Source organism: Lipotes vexillifer, unplaced genomic scaffold (genome assembly GCF_000442215.2).
Source record: "Lipotes vexillifer unplaced genomic scaffold, Lipotes_vexillifer_v1.1 scaffold1342, whole genome shotgun sequence".
Lineage (NCBI taxonomy): Eukaryota > Metazoa > Chordata > Mammalia > Artiodactyla > Lipotidae > Lipotes > Lipotes vexillifer.
The window spans coordinates 441,789-465,860 of NW_006786109.1; the positions used below are offsets into that span (position 1 = coordinate 441,789).

The following is a 24,072-nucleotide window of genomic DNA, read 5'->3' on the forward strand; positions in this document are numbered from 1 at the left end:
ACAGGGCTTCCCTGGTGGCGCAGTGGTTGAGAGTCCGCCTGCCGATGCCGGGGACACGGGTTCGTGCCCCGGTCCGGGAAGATCCCACATGCCGCGGAGCGGCTGGGCCCGTGAACCATGGCCGCTGAGCCTGCGCGTCCGGAGCCTGTGCTCCGCAGCGAGAGAGGCCACAACAGTGAGAGGCCCGCGTACCGCAAAAAAGAATAATGTACGATCACTGTCTTTACTTCCTCGCCTCTGATTCCCTTCTCAGCCTGCCGTGGCCTGGCTCTGGAGCCCAGCACTCCGCAATGGTCTCTAGGGTCAGCAATGGCCTTGCAGTTGCCATACCTGCTGGACCTCGCTCCGGCACTGGACACGCTCATTCTTTCTTTGAAATTCTTCCTCCACCCCAACTTCCCACCCCATTGTACACTGGTTTTCATTTTTCCTCTTGACTGTTCCTTCTGGGTCCCCAACCACTTCTAGCTGTTGGTGGCCTCTCCATGTGGGGACCACGCCCCCTCTCTACGCTCTCCCTGGGTGTTGCGGGCACTTTCTTGGCAATCACCACGCCAAAGCCACGTGTTTAAGCGCAGCTCCTCCCCCCAGAGCCCACCCTTCCTGCCGCGAGTCCGGACATCTGGTTGCCCACAGACACCTCCCCGCCACATGCTCAAAACCAAACCTGACTGAGCGTCCTCTTTACCTGCCCTACAAATGCAAGCTTCTGCCTGGCCTCCATTGCCTCTTTCTCTTAAGGGCTCCCCAACCCTTAAGAACCTGAGGTAGAAACTTTGGAATCATTCTTGATTCTTTTCTCTCCTTCACCACCCACATCTAATTGCTCATCAAGTTCTGTTGTTTCTACCTTGGAAATATCTCATGAATTCACCCCCTCTCCTACCTTCCAATTGCTTTCATTTATCATAGCTCCACGAGACAGCTGGAATAATCTCCCAGTTTATTTCCCAGTCTCTGTCTGCTCCACTTCCTTCTCCATTCTGCCACCAGAAAATAGTATTTCTTAAAAACAAATCTAGTTGCATCACTCTTGGGCTTTAAAACATCACTGATTCCTTGTTGCCTATGGCTGGTTCCCACACAGGGTGCCTGGCCCCAGGGTCACCTGGAGATAGATTCCTGGGGGCCCAGCCCAGGAATTCTGAGTCATTAGGTGAGGCCTGGATACCTGCAGTAAAAAGGAGCTCCTTTCCTAACTTCCCTAGGCGGGTCTGGAAGCTGTCTTCCCCGCACCTGCTCCTGCCCCACGGGGAATGTGCTATTCTTAGTACACTGGTGTCTTGCTTGTTCAAGCCTCTGTGCTTTGCAGCCTCTCTGCTCTGCTCGGGCTGTTGTCTCTGCCTGGAACACCCTCTGCTTGCCATTACCCCTCCCTTGTTTTCCTGGTGGGCTCAAACTACAGGCTTCCGTGAAGCCTTCTCTGGCTTCCCTGGGATGAATGAGTTGTCCCCTCCTCCGTGTCCCCAGGGCAGTCTGCACACCCCCGTCAGGGCATCTATCAACCCTGCTGCTATATGAGCAGGCCACCTGCCTCTCTTGCTGGATGCATCTTCCTCAAAGGCAGGACGCCGTCTCCTTCTGCCTGTGTCCTTGGTGCCTAGCACAGTGCCTGGCACATCAGCCCCGCTTCCGGCTTGGCCAACGAGTGAAAGAATGAACGTCCCTTCCTCCTTCCCCTTTCCTACTTCAAGCACTGCTTGTTAGATGGCAGTGCTAGTAGTTAGGAAAAACCCAATGTGAGTTTGTAAGTGTTGCTTTGGTTAGGACCTCCAGTTTCTCCGAGTCCATTTTGGTAAATTTTATTTCACTTCTCTCTTTTTTTTCAGTAGCAGAAAATTAAGGAGAGATTGAGGAGGGGCAGCTTCTCAACTCTGCCGCCTACCAAGGCTGTTTGATTTGGGTATCATGAGAGAACACCCCTCCCCTGCCCATGTCACTGTAAAGAACTTCCAGCCTGAAAAGCCCCACTGAGGTGGTTTCCCTCGTCACTGGGCGGTAACATTTATTTCTTTAGCCAGCAGGGCACTGCCTTCTGTGGCCGGGGAGGCGGTGGGGACCAGGGGATGCGGTCTCCCAGCCTGGAGAAGGCAGCAGCAGCAGTGGGGTCCGAGTCCTACTGAGGTTGACATCTAGAAAAAGAAAAGCTGACAGGAAAGACAGCTGACCCACAGAATACTGATGAATGGACTGGCCTCATGCTGGAGAGAGAACTTGGATGGTGCTTCAGTTGCACAAGTACATCCGTGGCTTGCGGGGAAACAGGCCAGGATCACAGAATTCTCAGACCTCAGACTGGACAGAGAGTGAAGAGCTTCCTGGAGGACAGATGCAAGACTCCCACGGGACCTGAGAGGTGGGGATGAAGGACAGACACCAATTCCACGAAAGTTCACTGGGACTAATGCCAAGTTCTTCATTTGGTTACAAACGATCAACTGCTCAAGGGATGTGGGATACCTGGCCTGATGGAAGTCAAGCTCAGGGTGGTGTCTGTTTCTTGGGCTTCACTAAGCTGGGGGTAGTGTTCATATGAAAATAGCGCTGCTGGATCTGGTGAAGACAGTATGAAGGGTGGATTCAATGCCTTTCTTCAAAGAGCGGAGGCCAGTGGACCAAGGTAAAGGTGATCCAGGTGACAAGAGCATGTTGCATCTGACCGTGGCGAGCTCCCCGTAACTGCGGCCACTTATACTCATGCGGGGCTTCACTGTTCCACATTCTCTTTCTTATTTGTTCCCCACACAGCCTTTGGGTAGAGTTGAGACAGGGGATGATATGCTCTCGTTAGAGCCAAAGAAATGGCATGGCTAAAGAAAGAGCATTTAAGCGACCGGCCCAAGGTCACACAGCTCACAAGTGGCAGAGCTAAGACTGGAAGCCAGGTGTTCTGGTTCCCAGTCTGAGGGACTCCCTGAGTTTCCCATGATCAAGGTGTTGAAGGAGAGGCTGGAAGATCATGGCAGGGGTGCTGCGGAGGTGAGTCCTTCCGAGCCCTGGTTCTGAGTGTCTGTGATCTCCAGGATGCCCCATGCTGGACATCAGACTCTTCGGCAAACAGTGTTCATCACTGTGCAGATGATGACAGGATGCAAGCAACTGATGCTCTTATGTCCCCCACCAGCCACCCGGCAAACACCAGCATGGCTGTGAGTGGAATGTTCGATGTTCGCTGCCTTGCAGCACCATTTTCCAATGAGTTATGTCACTTATTCAAAAGCATGATTTAATGAAATAGCTCTTTCTGCCTTTTGGAATCGTGGGTCTGGTATTAGGGCTTTACTTCAAGTGTTATTACTTGCAAATTAACTGCAAAATCAAGCTTTCATTATCTGAGACTTCCTAATTGGTGGGAGCGGCAAATCAGACAGACACACTTAGCGTGGGTTAGAAAGTGCTTGGCAATATGACAACTACATGTAACGTGTGAGCCTTGATTGGTTCCAGAATCGCAAACCAAACAAAACAGTTCTAAAATAAATTATTGGGACAATTGGGGGAATTTGAATATTGACCCTGCACACGTGGGTGTGTGCATATGAGATATTATTGCATCAATGTTAAATTTATTGAGAGTTATGTAGGAGTATGTTCTTTTTCTTAGGCGATTACACGCTGAAGAACTTAGGGTTAGATTGTCGTGATGGTTGCAATTTATCTTCAAGTGGTTCATCAAAAACCATACACACAATGAGACCAGCGGGAAGAGCAGACATGGTAAAATGTTAACAACTGATGAATCTAAGAGGAGGATATTATTTGTACTATTGTTTCAACTTTTCTATAGGTTTGAATATTTTCAAATGAAAGCTGAGGCAAGGGTGGATTAACATTGAAATTAAGGCAAATTTCAAGAACTACTTTTACTGTGTTGTAAGCCTAAAAACGAAAAGCTCCAGTGGTAAGTAGGCAAGTTGGGGCAAACCATGTTACCTCTTTTCTTTTCCTAGCAGTGTAAAGCCAGTAAACTACAGAATAAAACAAAGGCTGTTTTGTGTGGTAGATGAACTCATTTATCAGCTCATTCAGACTTAAGAGGCAGAGGGAAAGATCAGGCTCTTTTTTTTTTTTTTTTCACACCACAGCCCTGTGAATTTCCAGTAAGTATGGACTAGACCAGGAATCAGCCCCTAGGATTGTTTTTGTGTGGCCCAGGAAACTAAGAAGAATTTTCACTTTTTTTTTTTTTTTTTTGGCGGTAGGCAGGCCTGTCACTGCCATGGCCTCTCCCGCTGCGGACCACAGGCTCCGGACGTGCAGGCCCAGCGGCCATGACCCACGGGCCCAGCCGCTCTGCGGCACGTGGGACCCTCCTGGACTGGGGCACGAATCCGTGCCCCCCGCATCGGCAGGCGGACTCTCAACCACTGCGCCACCAGGGAAGCCCAAGATTAGGCTCTTTAAGTCTCTTTTCTCCACCGCTATTCCATCACTCTGATTAACCCTATAGTTACTTCCTGATGCTTATAAGAAGAGGAGACAGCCCTACCTCAAACCAGTATGGCCAGGGTTCCAGCATGTTGCCGTACGTAAAGCGTCTTTGAAGTACAAGCCATAATTATTTTTGTTTTTCTGGAAAACACTTTTGGTTTGAAAGATGTACAGAATTTAAGAATCTGTTTTTAAAAATTAATTTTGAAAGTCAGATGAATTGCCAAAAAAAAATAATGTTTTAAAAAATTTTTTTACAAAATATAAATTTTTTAACATAAAAGTATTGCTGTGAAGTGTTTGGGTTGCAAATGTGTAATTTGGAGGGTTATTAAACTTGTTAGAGATACTTTTATGGGCCCAGAAAAAATTTTACACAAGCCTCGCCCAACCTGTTTGCCAATCTGGTGTGCCTCTTGGAATTCTGAAGAGTCCATGGAACCTGGGCATGACAGGTGGTCGGACCTGGCTGGAATTTGGGCTCCTTCATTGATTTACTCTTTGCCTTATCCCTGATATTGACTATAAGTGTCCTCTTGCTTTTTGTCCCTGATCAATCTGGCTAGGTTTATCAATGTTATTGATTTTCTCAAAGAAAACTTTTGATTTCATTGTTTTTCTCTATTGTTTTTTTTTTCTGTTGATTTTTATTCTGATCTTTATTATTTTTGCTCTTCTGCTTACTTTGGATTTCATTTGCTCTTCATTTTCTAGTTTCTTAAGGTAGAAACTTGGGTCATTCACTGGAAACCTTTCTTCTTTTCTCATATAGATGTTTAGTGATATAATTTTCCTCCTGAGTATTCTGCATTAGCAGAATCCCACACTTTTTGATATGTTGTATTTTCATTTTCATTCAGTTCACATACTTTCTAATTGTCCTTTTGGTTTCTTCTTTGACTCATGGGTGGTTTAGAAATGTATTATTTAGTTTTCAAATATTTGGGAATTTTCTAGAGTTCTTTCTGTTATTGATTTCTAATTTAATTCCATTATGGTTAGAGAACATCCTTAGTATGACTTAACTCATTTCTGATTTATGTTGTTAGGGTTGTTCAAGTTGTCTCCATTGTTACTAATATTCTGTCTACTTTCTCTATCAGTGCTTAAAAGATTTGTGTTGAAATCTTTTGCAGTAAGTATAATTTGCCTATATCTCTCAGCAATTCTATCATTTTTTAGTTCCTATTCTATTCTACTCTAATTCTCTGTTATTATGTGCCAAAAAAAAAAAAAAAAAGGCTAGAAGTATATCCTCTTGACCTCTTTATAATTATGAAATGACCTTTTTATCCCTGGTAATATTCTCTGCTCTGAAATCTTGTTTGCCTGATATTAATACAGTAACTCTAGCTTTCTTTTGATTGGTGTCAGTGTGGTATATTTTTTCCCCATCCTTTTACTTTTAACCTATTTCTTATTGAAAGTGGGGATTCCTGTAGGCATCATATAGGTGGGTGATGTATTTTCACCCAATCTGACATTTGTCTCTTAATTGAGGTGTTAGGCCATTTATATTTAATGTGATTCTTGATATGGCTTAATTCTAGTTGGGTGTTCCTTTTTACTTATTCCATCGCACTTTGTTTGCTTTTCTTCTTTTTTCTGACTTATTTTGGATAAAGTGAGTGTTTTTAATGATTTTATTTCATCCCTGTTGTGTTATCAGCTGTAACTCTTTGTTGCATTGATTCAGTGGCTGTTTTAGTGTTTATATATAGTATCATCTTTCAGATATCACAGTCTGCCTTCATGTGATATGATATCACTTGACAAGCAGTGAAGTGACATGAGAACCTTGTATTTCTCTCTTCCTTGTGCTATTGTCATACATTTTACTTCTACATATGCTATAAATTTACAATGCAGTGTTTTTATTTTTCCTTCACATCGTCGATTATCTTTTAAAAATATTTAAACAATAAAAAATAAGGCCTTTTATGTTTACCCAGGTAGTTGTCATTTCCAGTGCTCTTCATTTTTTGTATAAATGCAGGTTTCCCTCTGGTATCATTTCCCTTCTGCCTGAAGGACTTCCTTCAACATTTTTTGTAGAGAGGTCTGCTGGTGATGAATTCTTTTAGCCTTTGTATGTCTGGAAAAATCTTCAGTTTGCCATTGTTTTTGAAAGATAGTTTTACTAGGTATAGAAATCTAGGATGACAGATTATGTCTTTCAGTACTTTAAAGATGTTACTCCAATGTCTTCTGGCTTGCATTGTTTCTGACAAGAAATTTGCTATCATCCTATCTTTCTTATTCTGTTTATAATGTATCTTCATTCTCCCCTCATGGCTGCTTTTAAGATTTTGTTATCACTGTTTTTAAGCAATTTGTTTATGATGTACCTTGGTGTGTTTTTCCTCATATTTCTTTTCCTCAGAGTTCATTGAGCTCCTTGGATCTGTGGGTTGATAGTCATCTTCAAATTTGGAAAATATTCAGCCATTGTTTCTTCAAATACTTTTCAGTTTTTTCCCCAAACTCCTTGAGAGAGACTCCAATTACATGTATATTAGGCTGACTGAAGTTGCCCCACAGCTCAGCAATGATCTGTTCATTTTTTTTTTTTTTTTTTTTTTTTTTTCCTATCTTCACCCATACTCTTTACCCTGTAGGGTCACTTTAAAGAAGGATTTCTCACAGTTCATTCTCAAGTGTGTCCCTCTCCCTAGAAGGCAGATTCTGTTGTCACCAGGGGCTTCTTTGGCTTCTGACCTTAGCAAGTGGGATGGAGGCCCCCTATTCAATCATCCTGTCCTTCCTTGCTTTGGGGTTTCTCTTTACTTTTGTCTGCTATTGACCCAAGTGACATGTTGCCAGAGGCATGAGTGGTAGATCCTCCCGGACCGGGGCACGAACCCGTGTCCCCTGCATCGGCAGGCGGACTCTCAATCACTGCGCCACCAGGGAAGCCCTGATCTGTTCATTTTGCTTTGGAAATCTGTGTTTCATTTTACATAGTTTCTATTACTATATCTTCAAGTTCACTAATTTTTTCTTCTCTAATGTATAATCTGCTATTAATTCTATGAGGTGTATTTTCCAGGCACTGGAATTTTTATTTCTAGAAATTTGACTCTGTTCTTTTTTATATTTTCCGTGTCACCAGTTAACACGTTCATTCTTCACTTTAGCTCCTTGGACATATGGAATATAGTTTAATAGCTGTTTTAATGTCTTTGTCCACTGATTCTATCATCTTTGTCATTTCTAGGTTGATTTGTATAGATTGATATTTCTTCTTACTATGGGTTGAATTTTCCTGTACTATGGGTTGAATTTTCCTGCTCTTTTGCATGCCTGGTAATTTTTTATTAGATGCCAGATTTTGTGAATTTTACCTTGTTGGCTGCTGGATATATCTGTATTCCTATAAATATTCTTGAACTTCATTTTAGCATGAGGTTGAGTTACTTGGAAATAGTTTGATCCCTTTGGGATTTGCTTTTAAGCTTTGTGAGGTGAGATCAGAGCTATGTTTAGTTTATGGCTATTTTTTTCCTACCACTAAGGCATCCTGAGTATTCTAGACAATGCCCCGTTAATTATGAGGTTTTCCACTCTGGTGGAAATAGGAACTATCGCTGGCCCTGTGTGAGCAATAGTTTTTCTAATCCTTCTACAGAGTTCTTTGCCTAACCTTGGGCAGTTTCCTCAGCCACATGCACTGATCAGTACTCAGCTGAAGACTCCAGGAAGACCCTCTTCAGTTCTTTGGCCTCTTCTCTCTCTGTGTGCAGGTCTCGCCTCCCCATTACCCTGTTCTATAAACTCTAGATGTCTTGGCTTCCCTGGACTGCCAGCTCTGTCTCTCCAACTCAAGGAGACCACTGAGTTACCTTTCCCTGTACCTGGGCAAATGTAGGGATCACGCTGTTTTTGTTTTTGTTTTTAATTAATTTATTTATTTACATTTTTGGCTGCATTGGGTCTTCGTTGCTGCGTGTGGGCTTTCTCTAGTTGCAGCAAGCAGGGACTACTCTTCGTTGCAGTGAGCCGGCTTCTCATTGTGGTGGCTTCTCTTGTTGTGGAGCACGGGGTCTAGGCACGCGGGCTTCAGTAGTTGTGGCAGGCAGGCTAGTTGTGGCTCACAGACTCTAGAGTGCAGGCTTAGTAGTGTGGTGCACAGGCTTAGTTGCTCTGCAGCATGTGGGACCTTCCCAGACCAGGGCTTGAACCTGCATCCTCCGCTCTGGCAGGCAGATTCTTAACCACTGCACCACCAGGGAAGTCTGATCACCCTGTGTGTTATCCACCTCTCAGACATCACTGTCCTCTGTTGCCTGATATCCAGTGTCTTGAAAACCACTGTTTCATGTATTTGGTCCAGTTTTTTAGTTGTTTCATGTGGTAGAGTAAATCTGTTATTCCATACTGGTCAAGTGTGGAAGTCCACCATAACTTTTAATTGGTCAAAACCCAAAGTACACATTTAAAAACCTACAGTGCTTGAGGGATTTAATATTACTAGTAATGGATTCCCTATTGTATGCCTGTTCCTTTACAAATAATTTACATTTAATCTAGTGCTTATGCGGATAAACATGGAGTTCGTAACATGAAAACACAGACTCTGCCTTTTCTAGGAATAATAGACTTCATTTGTTTATTTCATCTGTCACAACAAATAATTTCTTTAGCACCCACTAGGTGTGACAGAAATAAGTCAGATTTCTCCCATTGACGATCTTAAGTTTGGCCATTCGATGTAGACATGTAAATAAATATTTCAGTATTACGTGATCAGTGCCATAATAAAAGTACAAATAGGATGCTTTAGGACCATAAAGAAGGGTCGCCCAGCTGAAGGGCCCATGGGAATGTGGCAATAGGTAAAGGGAATCTTCAAGGATGAGGGGAAGGTATTAAGCAAATAAGATGATAAATATATTTCAAAGCAGGAAGACTTAAAACAGTAAGACACATGGGGGAGCTAAAAGCTCCTGTACTTATGCAGGAGATGAGGCTGAGAGTTAGGTCGAGGAGAGCCTTGTATGCCATACTAAGGAAACAAGATGATTCTGAAAGCAATGAGGAAACACTGCTAGGCTTTTCACAGGGGAGTGAGAGGCTGCAAAGTGGAAGAAGCATTTGGGGGATGACACACCCAATTCCTGGCAGAAAAACCAATTAAGACCTTGTGGAAATAGTCCACGGAAGAGGAGTTGATAATATGACATTGAGAAGTGGTAGTAGGGATGGAGAGGAAGAGACTGATTTGAGAAATGTTTAGGAGATACTTTCTGTAGAACTTGGTGATCAACTAGAATGGAGAGGGCAGGAAATGGATACCTGGTTTGGATGGAAGAGAGCATCTTGAATTGAGATAAGAAATTTAAAAGGAGAAAGGACAGGGCTGGGGCTAAAATAAGGTCAGTTCTGGATAGTCAGAGGGAAACATTGTACAGACCCTACCTCTGTCATTGCTATGACAGAATATATTGAAGTGATCTGATTACTTCTTACTCACTTGCCTAACTAAAGTCGAATGGCAGGCCATAGCTTACTTGTCACTGTGTCCTTGCAGCTGCCTACCCTGCCTGAAGCTCTGGAATAAGTTGAGCCTGAAGCACAGGTGATGGGGAAGCCATCAATGGATGAGATCACCCAGGGAGAGACAGGAGCCCAAGAAGAGCCGTGACACACAGAAAAAGATGTTCACACCTTGGGGTGAGAAATTGAGAAATGAGTGACCTGGCTTCACATTGCCATAGGGCTTTCCCATGGACCCCATGAAATACCACCTGCTTTGTCAGTGTTTTGGGTTTAGGTAAGTCATTTCCTTTGTATATTTTAAATATTAACACAAAAGCTTTCAGTGATTGTATGGACATATTTTGATCCATCACTTGAGTATCTCTGCTTGGAAGAAAATATCTAAGGAGTGGGCAGGGGGATGAAGGATGGTTAATGCAGACTGGACAGAGGCAAAAAGCTACAGGAAGGAAGGATGTAGGGATGTGTATGTAGTTCCCCTGACTCTGGAGCTATGAGAAATAACTCTGATTTTGCAATTATGATGCCAGTAGGGAAAAGATTATATAGGTCAATGTTCTGTTGTAGAAATACATCTACTCTGCTTAAAGTAAGAGCTATAACTGAATTATTTTCATGAATACGCAACCTACTTAACAGAACTCTGACTTTTCTGGTATTTATATATATTAAGAGACCACATATGTGAGAATAAGACTATAGGACAACAGTATTTTAAATGACACAATACCATTTCAAATACAGAGCAATAACGGACGCAAAACTGAAACGTTAAGGCCCACCAGCAATCCATCTCCCATCATTTTCTCTTGCCAACCCAGTTGCCCATTATTGCTGACTAATAGGAAAACCAGTGGAGCGAATTCCCTGGCGGTCCAGTGGTTAGGACTCTGCGCTTTCACTGCCAAGGGCAGGGGGTTCAGTCACTGGTCAGGGAACCAAGATCCCGCAAGCCACTTGCTGTGGCCAAAAAAACCAGTGGCATCAAATAGATGGCTCAAACTGCCAATCTTTAAATGATCCTTTTGGGCCTCCTCAGTTGATTTAATCAACTGTCTCTACTGATCTTGCTTCTTTTCCAACTAAGGTGAGGCTTCTGTGACAAAGATTTGGTTTTCAGCTTCCAGAAGAGGCTTTCTGAGTCAAGTTCCAGAGTTTGAGTGGAATGCACAGCAAGCGTTGCTCTGGCTTTTTTAGTCCTGTTAGTCAACAGTATAATTTCATACCTGTACTGTCTGTTCTGAATTCTGACAAGCACAATCTGATAGATTGTGAGGAGTGATGAAACCCTGGGTTTCACCCTGAGAGTGAGGGAGAAAAAGGAAGCTGAGGGGGTGGGGAGAGAGAGAATGAACTTGGAGTCATGGGAAATACAGTCAGATTGAGCTCTCTGAATCTAGCATTTTTAAAGCATATGCAAAGGACTTTTGTGTTAAACTGGTTAGGGTTATAGATTTACATACTTCTTCAAACTCTGAAGGTTGAAAAACCATCATTTAAATTTCAAAGAAACTCACACAAATTAAAATATACGGGAAACGTCGGATTCCTGCACACCTGTAGTCAGCTATTTTTACACGTGGCAGATGCTGCGGTAATTCTCTCCTGTAAGGTTTCCTGTTCATTCAAACCTCTGGTAGCTTGTTAAGAGGAGGTGAAAGGATTCTGTAGCTGATAGACTATTTCCGCAGGATCAGGTAGTTCTCTCCCTTATTAGGAAAGGATGAGGGCCCTCAGGTTAAATTTCAGTTAAGTACTTCCCCACCGGCACTAACTCCATTGGAAGTATTCAATCTGGCCTTCAAATCAATGGAAGGGGCCAACTATTGTTTAACCAACATCAACGAGGTCATAAAAAGGCAAGTCACAAAAGCACCCGCAGAAGGTTCTCATCTACTATTCTTAGTCTAGGTTGAGGGACACAGTGATATCACCCAGTAATTTCCAACCTTGCCTGATCGAAATGTCACCTGTGATGGGCATTGTTAAAACACAGCTACCCGGGCTCTTCACTTGGAGACTGAGATTCAAGACATTGGTGGGGAGATCGGGGTGGGGGTGGGGTAGCTGGGGTGAAGGACTGGAAACTGTAACTTTAACAAGTGCCTTTTGTGTGTCTTAAGAGCAGGCAAGTTGGGGGAGCTGGGACATAACCAATGTAAACTTTTATTGAGAAGAGTTGCTCGATGGTTACAAAGTCAGAGAAAACACTTCTCCTCAGGGCTTAGTAATTCCTACCCTAGAGCCAGTAAGTTACTGCAGTGACACTTTTGTCTAGTGCCTTTATCACAAACTTACTGAAGTTGCCAATGACAGAGAAAAATCATTTTTTGCATGAATTAGAAAACCAGGAAGAGTTGAGTCCAAGGTATTCATCAAACGTGTGTGTGTGTGTGTGTGTGTGTGTGTGTGTGTGTGTGAGAACGTGTTGTTCCAAGTGTCTTGTGGAGTTTGGCACTTTTTTTTTAACATATCAATGTTCTCCTCTGTAAAATTGGGATAATAATGCCAACTTCCTTGAGTTTGTATGAGGACTGAAGAACATCTGTAAAACCCTGAGCACAGTGCCTGGCATGTAGAAAGCATGGAATGAAGGTAGCTTATAATTGCTATTGTTATTTATACACCAGGATTTAAACCTTTATGATCAAATGATATATGACTGAAAGCTTGCCTTAAATTTCCATATTTCATAAAAGTCATGTTCTCACACAATTTAGTTCTGGTGCCATCGCTTATGATTCTACCCAAATGGAATTTTTCTAGAATGTCTAAAACTGTTTTTATTATTTTCATAACTTTCAGAGCTACAAACTCTGCAGATGTCTTGCTTGGTCTGTACACTTGGGGAAAAAAATGAGTTTGTTCTAACATTCACAGCTAGAGATTTCACACAAAAATCTAGATTTCCAGGTTTTCTAGAAAAATGAGAAGTTGAAGGATACAGGCTTCTTGTTCTCCTGCTGGAGTACCTGCTGGAATAGAGGAGGGGCTGCCCCTCTGAATGGGGCGCACGTGTTCCTGCTTGTCTGCTTCCTAATTTCTGCGACTCACCTGGCCCTTGTAGGCATCTGAGTTTGTCATCCTGACACCCAAGGTGATGTCTTATTTTCTCATACATCTTTGAATTCTCAGCTGTTAACCTGGTTAGTAGTCATAAATGTATAAACTGGAGAAACAGCCACTTAACTGCCCCTCACACCGACACTGTTCCAGCCATTCCAGTCCACAGACCCTGTAGGTGAATATCCACAGTACCTACCTCCTATGATCCTCCAAAAGCTGCTGAATCAAGTCCACCCCCCAGCCTGGCACTCAAGATAACCCCCAGTCCACTGTCGTTTTCTGCCATGTTTCACATCCCAGTTAAGGCAGCTGCATCCACAGCATTCTCTGAACCTGCTTCCTGCTTTCCCAGCTTGGAGCCTCCGCCCTCCCTCTATACCCCTTCCTTGTGAAAGCCTACCCATCTTTCAGGTGCCACCTCCCCTGTGATGCTTTTCTAATTTCCCCAACCAGATGTGAACCTTATCATCTGGCATTTCTATAAATGTTGGTTTGTAAATGTGACGCCCATCCGTAGTGCCTTGTACTGTGGTTAGCTGGGTACAGGCCCTGATTCTGCTGCTTGATATGTGGGAACACCCCCCTCCCCCAGTACCCCATGGCAGAAACCATGTCACAATCCTCAGAGTATCACCAAAACCAAGAGCCCAGTATATTGTGAGGGATGATCAAAATATTTAAATATAGGAATACATCTCCATTCTAAGGAGAAAATGCTGTTAGCTAATAATCTACTTTCCTCATCATTCCTACTACAACATGAAAACTTACTTTTTCTCAAATATTTTGTTTTGGGCCCTCCTTAGAAAGCTTAAGTGAACATTAGCCTTTATCATATCATTTACTTGATGGCTTAATAGTTTCTTTAACTGAGAAATGGGGATAATACAACCTCTAGTGTGGTCATAAGGATTCAGTGAGTTATGTGCAGGTGAAGTACTTAGCACAGTGCCTTGGGCAGAGCACACATCAAGTGCATGGCGATTATTATTACTATGTGAAAACTCACCTAATATTTAGAAACCAGTTAAGAACTGGCTTTGCTTCATTCTACTTTTTCTAAAAATACTTCTTAGTAAAGAGCAGGTCAAAGATTATAGTTTGTGTGACTTAGACTAAAGAAATGTATTTCACTCAAAAAAAAAAAAATGGTTATTTCAAATACCAAAGGTTCAGGCAATAGTAGCTTTTTTAAGAGTACACTTTTATAACCACCAAGGTAATGACTGATTCAGGAAAAGATTACCAATGAATGTTAAAACCATCATGTGAAAGTGTGTTGAGGTACAGGGTATTTACAATCTCACAATTTCATCCCATAGATTAGTTATTAATTACAAAGGGACGAACTGCTTTTACATTGGAGAAATTTGGTGACTGTCACCTCAACTGAGTGGTCAGAATTACCGCCACCAAATAAAAACCACAACTGACATGCAATAAGATCTACAATAACAAAAAATAAAAACAAAAAATATAAATAAAATTATCATCACCATTACGGGCCAAACAGACCCTTGTGATGTGATGTAATGAGGAAATAACATCCCTATGCAGTATTCTTGCAAAAAAAATTAACTTGACTCTACCAAGCAGATAAATCTAGATTGTGCAACAAACTCCAGAACAACTGACTTTTACTTTTCAAATAGACCAATGTCATGGAACACAGGAAAAGAAGGAAAGAAAGAAAAAGAAAAAGAAAAAGGGAAAATCTTTCTAAATTAGGGTCTAAAGACATTAATAATCAATGCAGCGCTGAGCCTTGATCCCATCCTCTGTGGGGAAAATAAGCACAGCTATAAATATCCTTATTTGGACAACTGGTGAAGTATGTATAACCCTATATACTGGATAATTAAACGTAGGGGAAAAAAATAAGATTGTAACTCAATTATATTTTGATTGACCAGCTCTTTCCTGAAGTACTTTGGTGTCTGGGAAGCTATTCGTTGTAAGACCTAAAAACATGAACATAGGGCTTCCCTGGTGGCGCAGTGGTTGAGAGTCCGCCTGCCGATGCAGGGGACGCGGCAAAAAAAAAACATGAACATAACATCTGACATGTTTGCTCTGTTGAAATGGATTGGAGTTTCTGTAGAAAGAATGCACAACTGGGTTGTAGCTGTATAAATGGGCATAAGAGCTCAGAAAAGAACAAAGTACACATAATTCTGTGGAGTGTTTGATTGGGACAATACTAACTGCCCAGAGAGAGTGCTGGGTAAATATTCACTGATGACAATAACCAGCAGAAAGTCCCAAAGTGGGGCCCTTGCTTTATTGCTTTTAGGAAATTTTACCCACTGAGAATGGATTACCAGTAAAATCATAGAGCAATTTTGTTTTCCTTTCAGCAGATGCGGATGACCAGGCAGCCGGTGGGAGCAGCCCTGGCTGTCTCCATCTGATACAGTGGTGTGTATTAGTCGCCAGTAAGGGGAAATTACACAACCACGTGAAAGCCTGGCTGGCAGTCATTAGAGTAATTCAGTGTTTGGGCTGCCTCTGTGTTTCAGGGGGCTGATTGGAGCCATTAACAGCTTACCTGTGTTTCAGAAGCCCCCAATATTTTTATTACTAGTGTCCTCAGGCATAGACTTTTTAACTTAAAAAAAGAAAGTTCAGGATGGAAATAGTGCATCACCACAGGACCATCTCTGCCTCAGAAACACATTATAGTTTACCTGTCAATCTTATCATCATGCCAGGTTTATTTTAAGTGTCTGGAATGAGGAAGAGGAAGTAAGGAAGAAAGGTGGTGGCAGCACTGACAGAGGAGTCTTCAGAATCACTAATATCCTGGAAAAGCTGAGGGCCTGATTCCAAAGTGGTACTGACATCTCCGGTTTCTCGCCTCTTTGGCTAATAAGTAAGTCATCATTCTGGCCCTGAGATTTTCCTCTACTTCTTCCAAAGCCATTAATGCCTTACTTTTGGGATTTTTTTGGACAGGTGTTATGGTAGATTCAATTTGGCTACAACTTCTTTGGCACTCTCCCCTACAGGAGGTGTGTTTTTATCCCCTGCCCCTCCTTGAATCTGGGCTGGCTCTGTATCTGCTGCACTAGCAGATTCCTGCAGAAGTGCATTGAGTAGCTCCAGGCCTGTCCTTCCGGGGGACCGTGGCTTCCTTCCTTCCTCTTGGAACCTAGCTCCCACGCTGGGAGATGCCCAAACCACATGAAGAGGCCCATGGCCAGTGGGGACTGGCGCCCCGGCCACGCCCCAGATGACATCACACGCAGGCCAATCCACACAAGAGGATCACAGAATCAAGAGAGAGAAGAAAATGTTGTAAGCTGCTAAGTTTGGGCGTGGTTCGCTCTGCAGCAAGAGAGAACTGAAATTTGTAAACTCACAGGAAGGAAGGTTTATCTTGCCAACCAATGCAGAATAACAAAGCACCCGACCTAACACTGAGCAGTAACAGAACTGTTCAGAAGGAGGGTCGACATCCTTATCCTTTAGTGGGTTTGGATCTCAACACTGGCCTCAGCTTTTAGGCCTCTTTTTAGTGTTCGACACAGAAAATTTTAAAATAGAAAAATTTCGTTTTAATACCGCCTCGCCCCAACATGTGTGTTTCACACAGACCTTATTTTTTAAACAGAGTTTATTGTATTTAATACATTATAAAATTTGAAAAATTGTAGGAAAGCAGCAGACTCAAACTGGAGCAACTCTAACAAGTAATAATTCTGGCCCCTTTGCAAAACTGATCGGTTTAAAAACAAAGTCATGTTCACATCTGTGAGGCGGACAAAAAAGTGTGACTTCTGTACAAACTACATTTAAAATTTCATGTCTAACGTCTTTCGAATGCAGTGTGCTCATGAGAGTTGTTTTTGAAGTCCTGCCCAGTCCCCCGTCTAAAGAGAGACATGAAACTTCCATATGCAAAGAAATGCGATTCTAAGTGTTCTTGTTTTTTTAAAAAAGGAAAAAGAAGGACAAAGGAAAAAGAAAGAATGGATGGCTGTTGGCAATGGAAACTGTAAGGAGATGCGTCCTCACTGCTCGTGGCTTGTTTATTGGTCAGAGGCCTTGGGAGGCCCAGGACACTTCACGGCCATCACAGCACCAACTGTAGCTACCACCTTTTTTTCTTTTTTTGCATTTCCTACCTTTTGACATATATATATATATATTTATATATTTTTTACACCTTGAGGATATCACTATTCCAATTGTTCCCATATGAATACAGGTGTGGTCTCTATTGGATATAAATGTGTCTGTTATTCAATTTTAGGTCCAGGACTTGGTTTGCTGTCCCAACTGCACATAAATGTCCCTTTCTTGTTTGCATTATTTGTTGTATATGTTTTCTCCTTTTTGCATAAGAAATATGTCCACTTAGTCCAGAGGCTCTTGCTTTATCCGGATGACAGAGGGTCCACGGGGCGTCCGCCTCAGTTCCCGCCGCAGGACGTATTCGCTGAACTGAGATGAGTCCACTCCTCCCCCACAGGAGCCCACGATTTCAAATCCTCTTTGCTGCAACCTCTCGAGGACCTGTGAGGGACCGATACAAGCAGGCAGTTAGGGGTGAGCTAGGTCCTTTGGCCACATAAACAGCCCAAAGACTGTCCCAAAGTTTGAGATCATGTGCAGCTCTGGTTCATCTTATCCAACCCTTAAATCTCTCTGTTTCTCTGCTTTCAAACAAAACCCTGGATTACAGGGCAGGAGGGAGCGAGCAAACGTTTTTAATAACTAAAATGTTCCTTCACACGCTAGCTTTACACATGCCAAGTTCATTTACTCATTACAACCACCTTGCATAAAGGGTGGAGTTTGTCCATTTGACAGATGAGAAAACTGAGGCTCACTCCTAGTAAGTGATGGAATTGGGTTTCCAACTTAGGTCTCTTTGGCCTCAAATCCCATGTTTTTTGCAATGTGCAACTCCACCTTCTCTACAGAAAGAGAGGGTTCACATTTCAAAGCTCATTTACCACTAACATATATTCGATGAGATGATAAAGACTATGGAGAGACAGTGATATTATCTGAATTTACTCCATCGGTGATTCAGCCTCAACTCATTCACTCTTGACTGGGCCATTGTTCAAATTTCCTGAAACTGAGTTAATATATTTCAGCTTGAAAGACTGATGCAATTTCAACAGCAGAAGAAATGGACTATTAAAGACAGTCGAGGTTTATCTACAGCTTTTCAAGTTTGTGGCTTTTGAAATAGTTCTATTGCCTTGAGTGTATCCAGGGAGGCAAGAATAAATGCAATGGTTGTATATGATCTGTATTAGAAAATATATCCAAAAATAAAGATGTTCTAAACTTCTCATACAAACATAACCCATATAATCTCTGATTTTGAAATCAAATACCTAATGCCAGAAAGATCCCTGGGTTTGTCACTACTTGTCTGACGCTCTTGAATGCAGGAAACATTTCCTGCAACTCTTAGATACGCAGAAATACAGGAAACTGATCTAGAGCATTCTGTTTATTTAGGAATCCAACATATATTAGACTTGCAAATGTTCCCTGCCAGGATTCTGGATGTAATTAAATTATATCTACACCACTCTAAAGGCAAGATGACTCAATCATAACTTTAGAAAAAATGCCTGGCTCAAATTTTTTAAATTTTTGGAACAAAGTGAAATGTTACCAAATAACTCTCAAAATGTAATTACAGTGAATCCTTACTATGTCTTGTTTTGAATTATTATTATTTGGTTGGCTACTTTTGCATGTAATATAATCTGCTATTTTGCAAAAGAGCTAACTAGATGAGATGGGAAAGCAAGAGTATGCATTCTAAAAATTAAAACCTCAAATGGTGGCAAATTAAAAAAAACAAAAAACAAGTCCTTATGGGAACAAAGTGAACACTCTTCCCTGCAGTGTCTACTTCTGTACATAAATTCACAATGCATATGCACACCAGGCAGCAGAAGGACGCTATGAAGAAAACAATCTCTAGGTTCAGAATCAAGCATATTAAGATGTGCTTTGGTGGCAGGTGAGTAAAAAGGTGAACAGCTCGCTCTCAGGAGATTTCCCCAGTAGAGGCAGGAATGTAGCTTGTCAGCAAGAAACACCCCAGCCTGCTTGGCCAAACCACTGCCTTGGAAAGGATTTTTTTGCCTTGATCAGGAGAGAAATTACAAAGGTAGAGGAAGCTGAAGAATAAAGAACTTAACTCATATCGTTTGTCTTTCAGTGTTGTTAGGTCGCTAAATTGCTAATATAAGGAAGTCCCTAAGCTTCCTCCCCAGAGGGTCTAATATGCATGTGATAATTATTCAATATGATCCAATGTTACCTTGAAGATGGTAAAGCTTATTCCAGTGTAATGCAGATAGCTTATGCTTCTTGACCGTTCCTTTTTAAGCCACAACTCATTAATAGCAAAGTTCCTTACAGTTAGTGATCATTTGGGAATATTAAAATCACTTGGGTAGCTCTCAGGGCTCCTGTGCCTTATCCTAAAGCCTCTGAACGCCTAGAGGATGGTGCCTGCCCTCTAGATGGGGCAGGAGCTCGCATGGCCATGTCAATATGACGAAGTTAATCCAGATGGAAATCCACATCTGATCAGACTCGAATGACTGGGAAACGTGTCAGGCTTGTGAATTTCTGATAGTTATTCAGTGGCCCTAGGGATGGGGCCCTAGAGAAGCAATGAAATGCTGTCTAGAGAGAGCTGGGGGAGGGGGGCGGAGGAGGGCAAAGGCTTTCAGGGCTCTAGAGGCTTTTCTAAATCTCTGAGGCCCCGCTCAGGAACTGCACAGGGCGGTCCAGGGTGCGACTCCGGGCCTGCACAGCCCAGGCGCCACCCGCTGCCTGCTGGGGTGTGTGCCTTCCTCTGGCATGCCCAGGGCTCAGTGTCTGCCAGTTTCCTGCTACTCTGCTCTCAGACACCTGATCACAAAATTTTAAAATGATAAATAGTTGTGAAACCATCCTCAAGAGGCAGAATGGTAGAGTGGGTGCTTCTAGTCTTGGAGTTTGGGGAGAGGTTTTGTTGGCTCAATACTGAATAAAGCCATGGACCCGTTCCAACTAAAAAGACAGAGAAAAGCCCCCAAACCCTGACTCCATTGACTTCAAATCGTTTTGAATCACACAGACCTGGAGTCAAGACCCAGGTGTGCTTCCTTTTTCTCATCAGCAAGACAGGGAATTTACAGTGCTTACCTGTTAGGGTTGGTGTAAGAAGACAAGCACGGACAACGCTTGGCCCAGGGCTGGCACGCGTCAGTTATGATGGTGACCACAATCACCATCGTCTAAGGCACGTGGCCCCTCACACCTTGTCAACCAAACTTCTGAATTCTGCCCTTAAGTCTTCTTCTCCCATAAACTTCTCTATCTCAGAAAATACTAATTCCGGTCACCCAGTTCCTCCATCAAAAATCTTAGTCATCTTTGTTTCTGTCCCACAACCCAGAGCCATTGTCAGAAAACCTTGTCAGCTCTACATTCAAGATATTCAGGGCAGTCCAGTGGTTAGGACTCTGTGCTCTCACTGCCGAGGGCCCGGGGTTCAATCCCTGGACAGGGAACTAAGGTCCCCCAAGCTGTGCAGTGCCTCCAAAACAAAAAACAAACAAAATTACTTTGGAACTTCCCTGCCAGTCCAGTGGCTAAGACTCCGTGCTTCCACTGCAGGGGGCACGGGTTCAATCCCTGGTCGGGGAACTAAAATCCCGCATGCCGCATAGCGCAGCCAAAAAAAAAAAAAAGGATATTCAGAGTCGGAAACTTCTCAGTTATTGCTTGCTCCTGTCCTTTCTAACTGGTCCCCTTGCTCCCCCTGGTTTCCACCTGTTGCTGAAATATTCACTTTCAAATACGAGTTACAACGTGTCACTCTCCTGCTCAAAATCCGCAAATGGCTTTCCATTTGACTCACACAAGCAAGGGAACCAAACCCAAAAGAAACCAAAACAAAGAATCCCAGAGCTCTTCCCACCCTCTGTGGGGCACTCCACCATCTGTCCCTGGGGGGGGGCTCTGCACTACCCACCCCACCTTTACTCGCTTCAAGCCACGCTGGCTTTCCTGATACTCCTCAGTATGTCAAGCATGTGCTCCTACCCTGGGGGCTTCAGAACTCGCTGCTCCCCCTGCCAGGATACCCTGCCCTAGGCATCCTCTTCTCACTACCTGCCCATCATTTAGGTTGGTTATTGTTTGCACCCTCCCACCCCCATTCCCGTAATATAATTCCATCTTTTCCATGAAAAGAGGGCTGTTGTCTGTTTTCTTCCCTTCTGTATCTCCAGTGTTCATACCAGCACCCGGCACACAGTAGATGTTCAATAAATGTTTGTGGAATGACTGAATGACTGCTGTAGAGAGGTGAACAGTTTACGCCCCCCAACCATGTGAGGGTTCTCCAGCTCTCTGGAGGAAAGGTACCACATGAAGGCAAGATAACAGCATTAAGAGCAACATTCGATGCCACACAGTGTGTGACGACACTATACCTGGACTGAGTTGAGGTGACAGTAGCCATTCAGTGGAAATCTGATGACGTGTGTTGAGTCGTGATTCCAGCCTGCATTGACGGAGTTACACATCACGTCGCCGATCTCTGGAAACACTTCTTCTATCAAGGATTTGTCACCGCTGAGCGTGATCCTTTCTCCGAGGTCTGGGGCAACACGTACCACGAGGCACTCACAGGGCCTTGAAAAGCGACCGGTTTCTCTGTCCTGTTTCCATCTTTCCATCTCCAACAACATGGGCTGAAGCTGAAAATATTTTGCCTCTTCATATAACAAAGTGTAGTCCTGAAAAAAAAAAAAAAAAAGGTATTTCACAGTGTAAAATGCAAACTTAAGGTGCCAAAAATGTCCACATATGAGAGGTGAATTTTTCACCCCTGTTACTTCAATAATCAAATCTGGGTGTAAACTTTTCACTTATATAACACTTTCGTACAGATTCAATTTGCATTCATTCATTCAGTGATTATAATAGGAGCTAAGGGTATTAAGGGGCAGATGAGACCCTTCTAAGTGCTTTCATGAAATCCCCATAATTGCCCAGTGACTAGGGAACCATTTTTATTCCCATTTTGCAGATGAGAAAACTAGGATGTGAAAGGATTCACCAAGACTTTTCTCTTTTTGTAGAAAAATGCCTTTGGGTGTTTACAGTTTGTGTCCGTGAGAATCCACTTTATGGCCGCTGGATGGAACGCCTATATGGGTCGAGGCAGGGGAGGCATAGCTGTGCACCATTCACCAGGAGCCTATGCTCCTTGTCACCTTCAGTGGCAGCTCCAGAACTTCTCACAGGAGGGGGAGGGGCAGGGCCATTGTGGAGGTGGGGCTGGAAAGCCGGTGGATGGGCACCCGGAGGGCACGCATGCTGTTTTTACCTAAACTTGCGGGATGGATGATGGTTTGGGAGAGGCTGATGGAGGACGCACTGCCCTTCACCAGCCCTCGGTGCCCCCATCACAAAGTGAGAGAGGCAAACAAAGTGAGAGAGCCTCAGGCCTGGGCTCCTGAAAGACAGATGTGCAGGAAAGGAAACTAGTCCACTTCTGAAAACGCAGTCACCCAGTCTTTGGGCGTGGTTTCTTTTTCTCTTGTCTTAAAAAAAAATATATTAAAACACACACAAGCCACTGAATGGGAGGACAAAAGAGGATGATGGTGAGGCAGCAGCTTAGGAAGAATGTTATCAAGCAGGTCAATATTATGTCTAAATGTAGCCATGGCCACAATCATCTCTGGCTGTGAGGTACGTGGACACTTGTCCAGACACTCTGGTTGAGAACATTTTAATCAACCGACAAGCATTTCGCCTTCCTTCCACGGGCTGGAGCTGGCAGGCGGTGCCCCGTGCCTGCGGGAGAGCCAATGCCTGAGCCCAGGGCTCGAGGGCCGCCAGAGGCCTCGGGATGGAGCGTAGGAGGGCACGACTTCAGGAGAGCTGCTTTATTTGGCACTTTGCTTTTTCTTGCAAATCAACAGCTGGAGCATTATTCAAGGCTTCCACAGAAAACAGAGTGGAGGGGCAAGAAAGTATGAGTGGGTCCCTAGCTGGATTGTCTACCTTCCGTGCTGAGAAACTCGGGCCAGGTGGAAGACATGACCCGGACGCTGGTCAGCAGAAGGGGCTGCTGCTTTACTCTGTCGTCTCCTAGCAACCCCATCACTACAGGAGCCTGGCTCCCTGCAGGAGAGCAGCCCACTGCTCCCATCATCTCATTTCACCTGCTTTGCCTCCTGTCTCACAGGAGGTACTGCTCGGTTTGAGGTGTTGAGAACCAAGCTGCGGTGTGGTCACTCTGAGGGCAGAACCGAGCCCCCGGACCAGCCCAGCCTGAGGGTAGGAGTGAGGGAACTCCTGCAGGTTCCTCCTGGTCAACCTGGGGACCCCACTACCGTGCCCTGGTCATCTTTGAAGTCCACCAACTGTGACACACTGACCTTAATATCTTACTTACTCATCAAGATGACAGCTCTCAAGGAGATTTAAACAGTATTGAGAGTTACACAAGCAACAGAAGTGAGAACTTTTGCTACTGCTTTTTATTCTCCTGTGAGATTTAATTACAAATTTTAGCATGAAAAAGAATCTGGACTCCAGTGAAAAACATGCCATCAAGTCTTCAGATCTTAAAACTGCTCACAGCAGTCTTCTTGACCAACCTTGACCCTTGGAGTCAAAGAGGAATCCTTTCTAATATCATGGAGTAGTGATCATTCAGCCTCTGACTGAATGCTTCCAGAGGTGGGAAGCTTACTATTTAACAAGGCCCAGTATTTACTTTGTTTGAAGCTGTGATTGTTGTAAATGTCTTTGTTAGAATGACCTGAATTTCCTGTAACTTCAACTTATTTGTTCTTAATTCCGCCCTCTGGGGTTTCAGTGATCTTAATCTTTGACGTGTTAACCCTTCAAACATTTGAAGACAACTGTTATGTCTAAATATTATTCAGGCTGAAAATACCCAATCGTTTCAGCTCCTTTTCATTTGTTATGACTTCGAAGTTCTTCAACATCTAGTACGTACAGCTGACCCTTGAACAACACGGGTTTGAACTGCACGGGTCCACTTACATGTGGACTTCTTTC

General features: G+C 43.4%; 1 protein-coding gene across 2 annotated transcripts in view; it reads right to left on the minus strand.

Moving 5' to 3' along the window:
* Positions 1-16,534: 16,534 nt before the first annotated feature.
* Positions 16,535-24,072, minus strand: part of KCTD1 (potassium channel tetramerization domain containing 1) — a 93,692-nt gene continuing 86,154 nt past the window's right edge. For both annotated transcript variants that reach the window (XM_007458397.1, XM_007458396.1), the window contains exons 4-5: positions 21,465-21,770; positions 16,535-17,514 (exon numbers count right to left, since the gene is read on the minus strand). In XM_007458397.1, the coding sequence (XP_007458459.1) occupies positions 17,356-17,514; positions 21,465-21,770 (465 nt within the window). In that variant the 3' untranslated portion in view covers positions 16,535-17,355. The remainder of the gene's footprint in view (positions 17,515-21,464; positions 21,771-24,072) is intronic.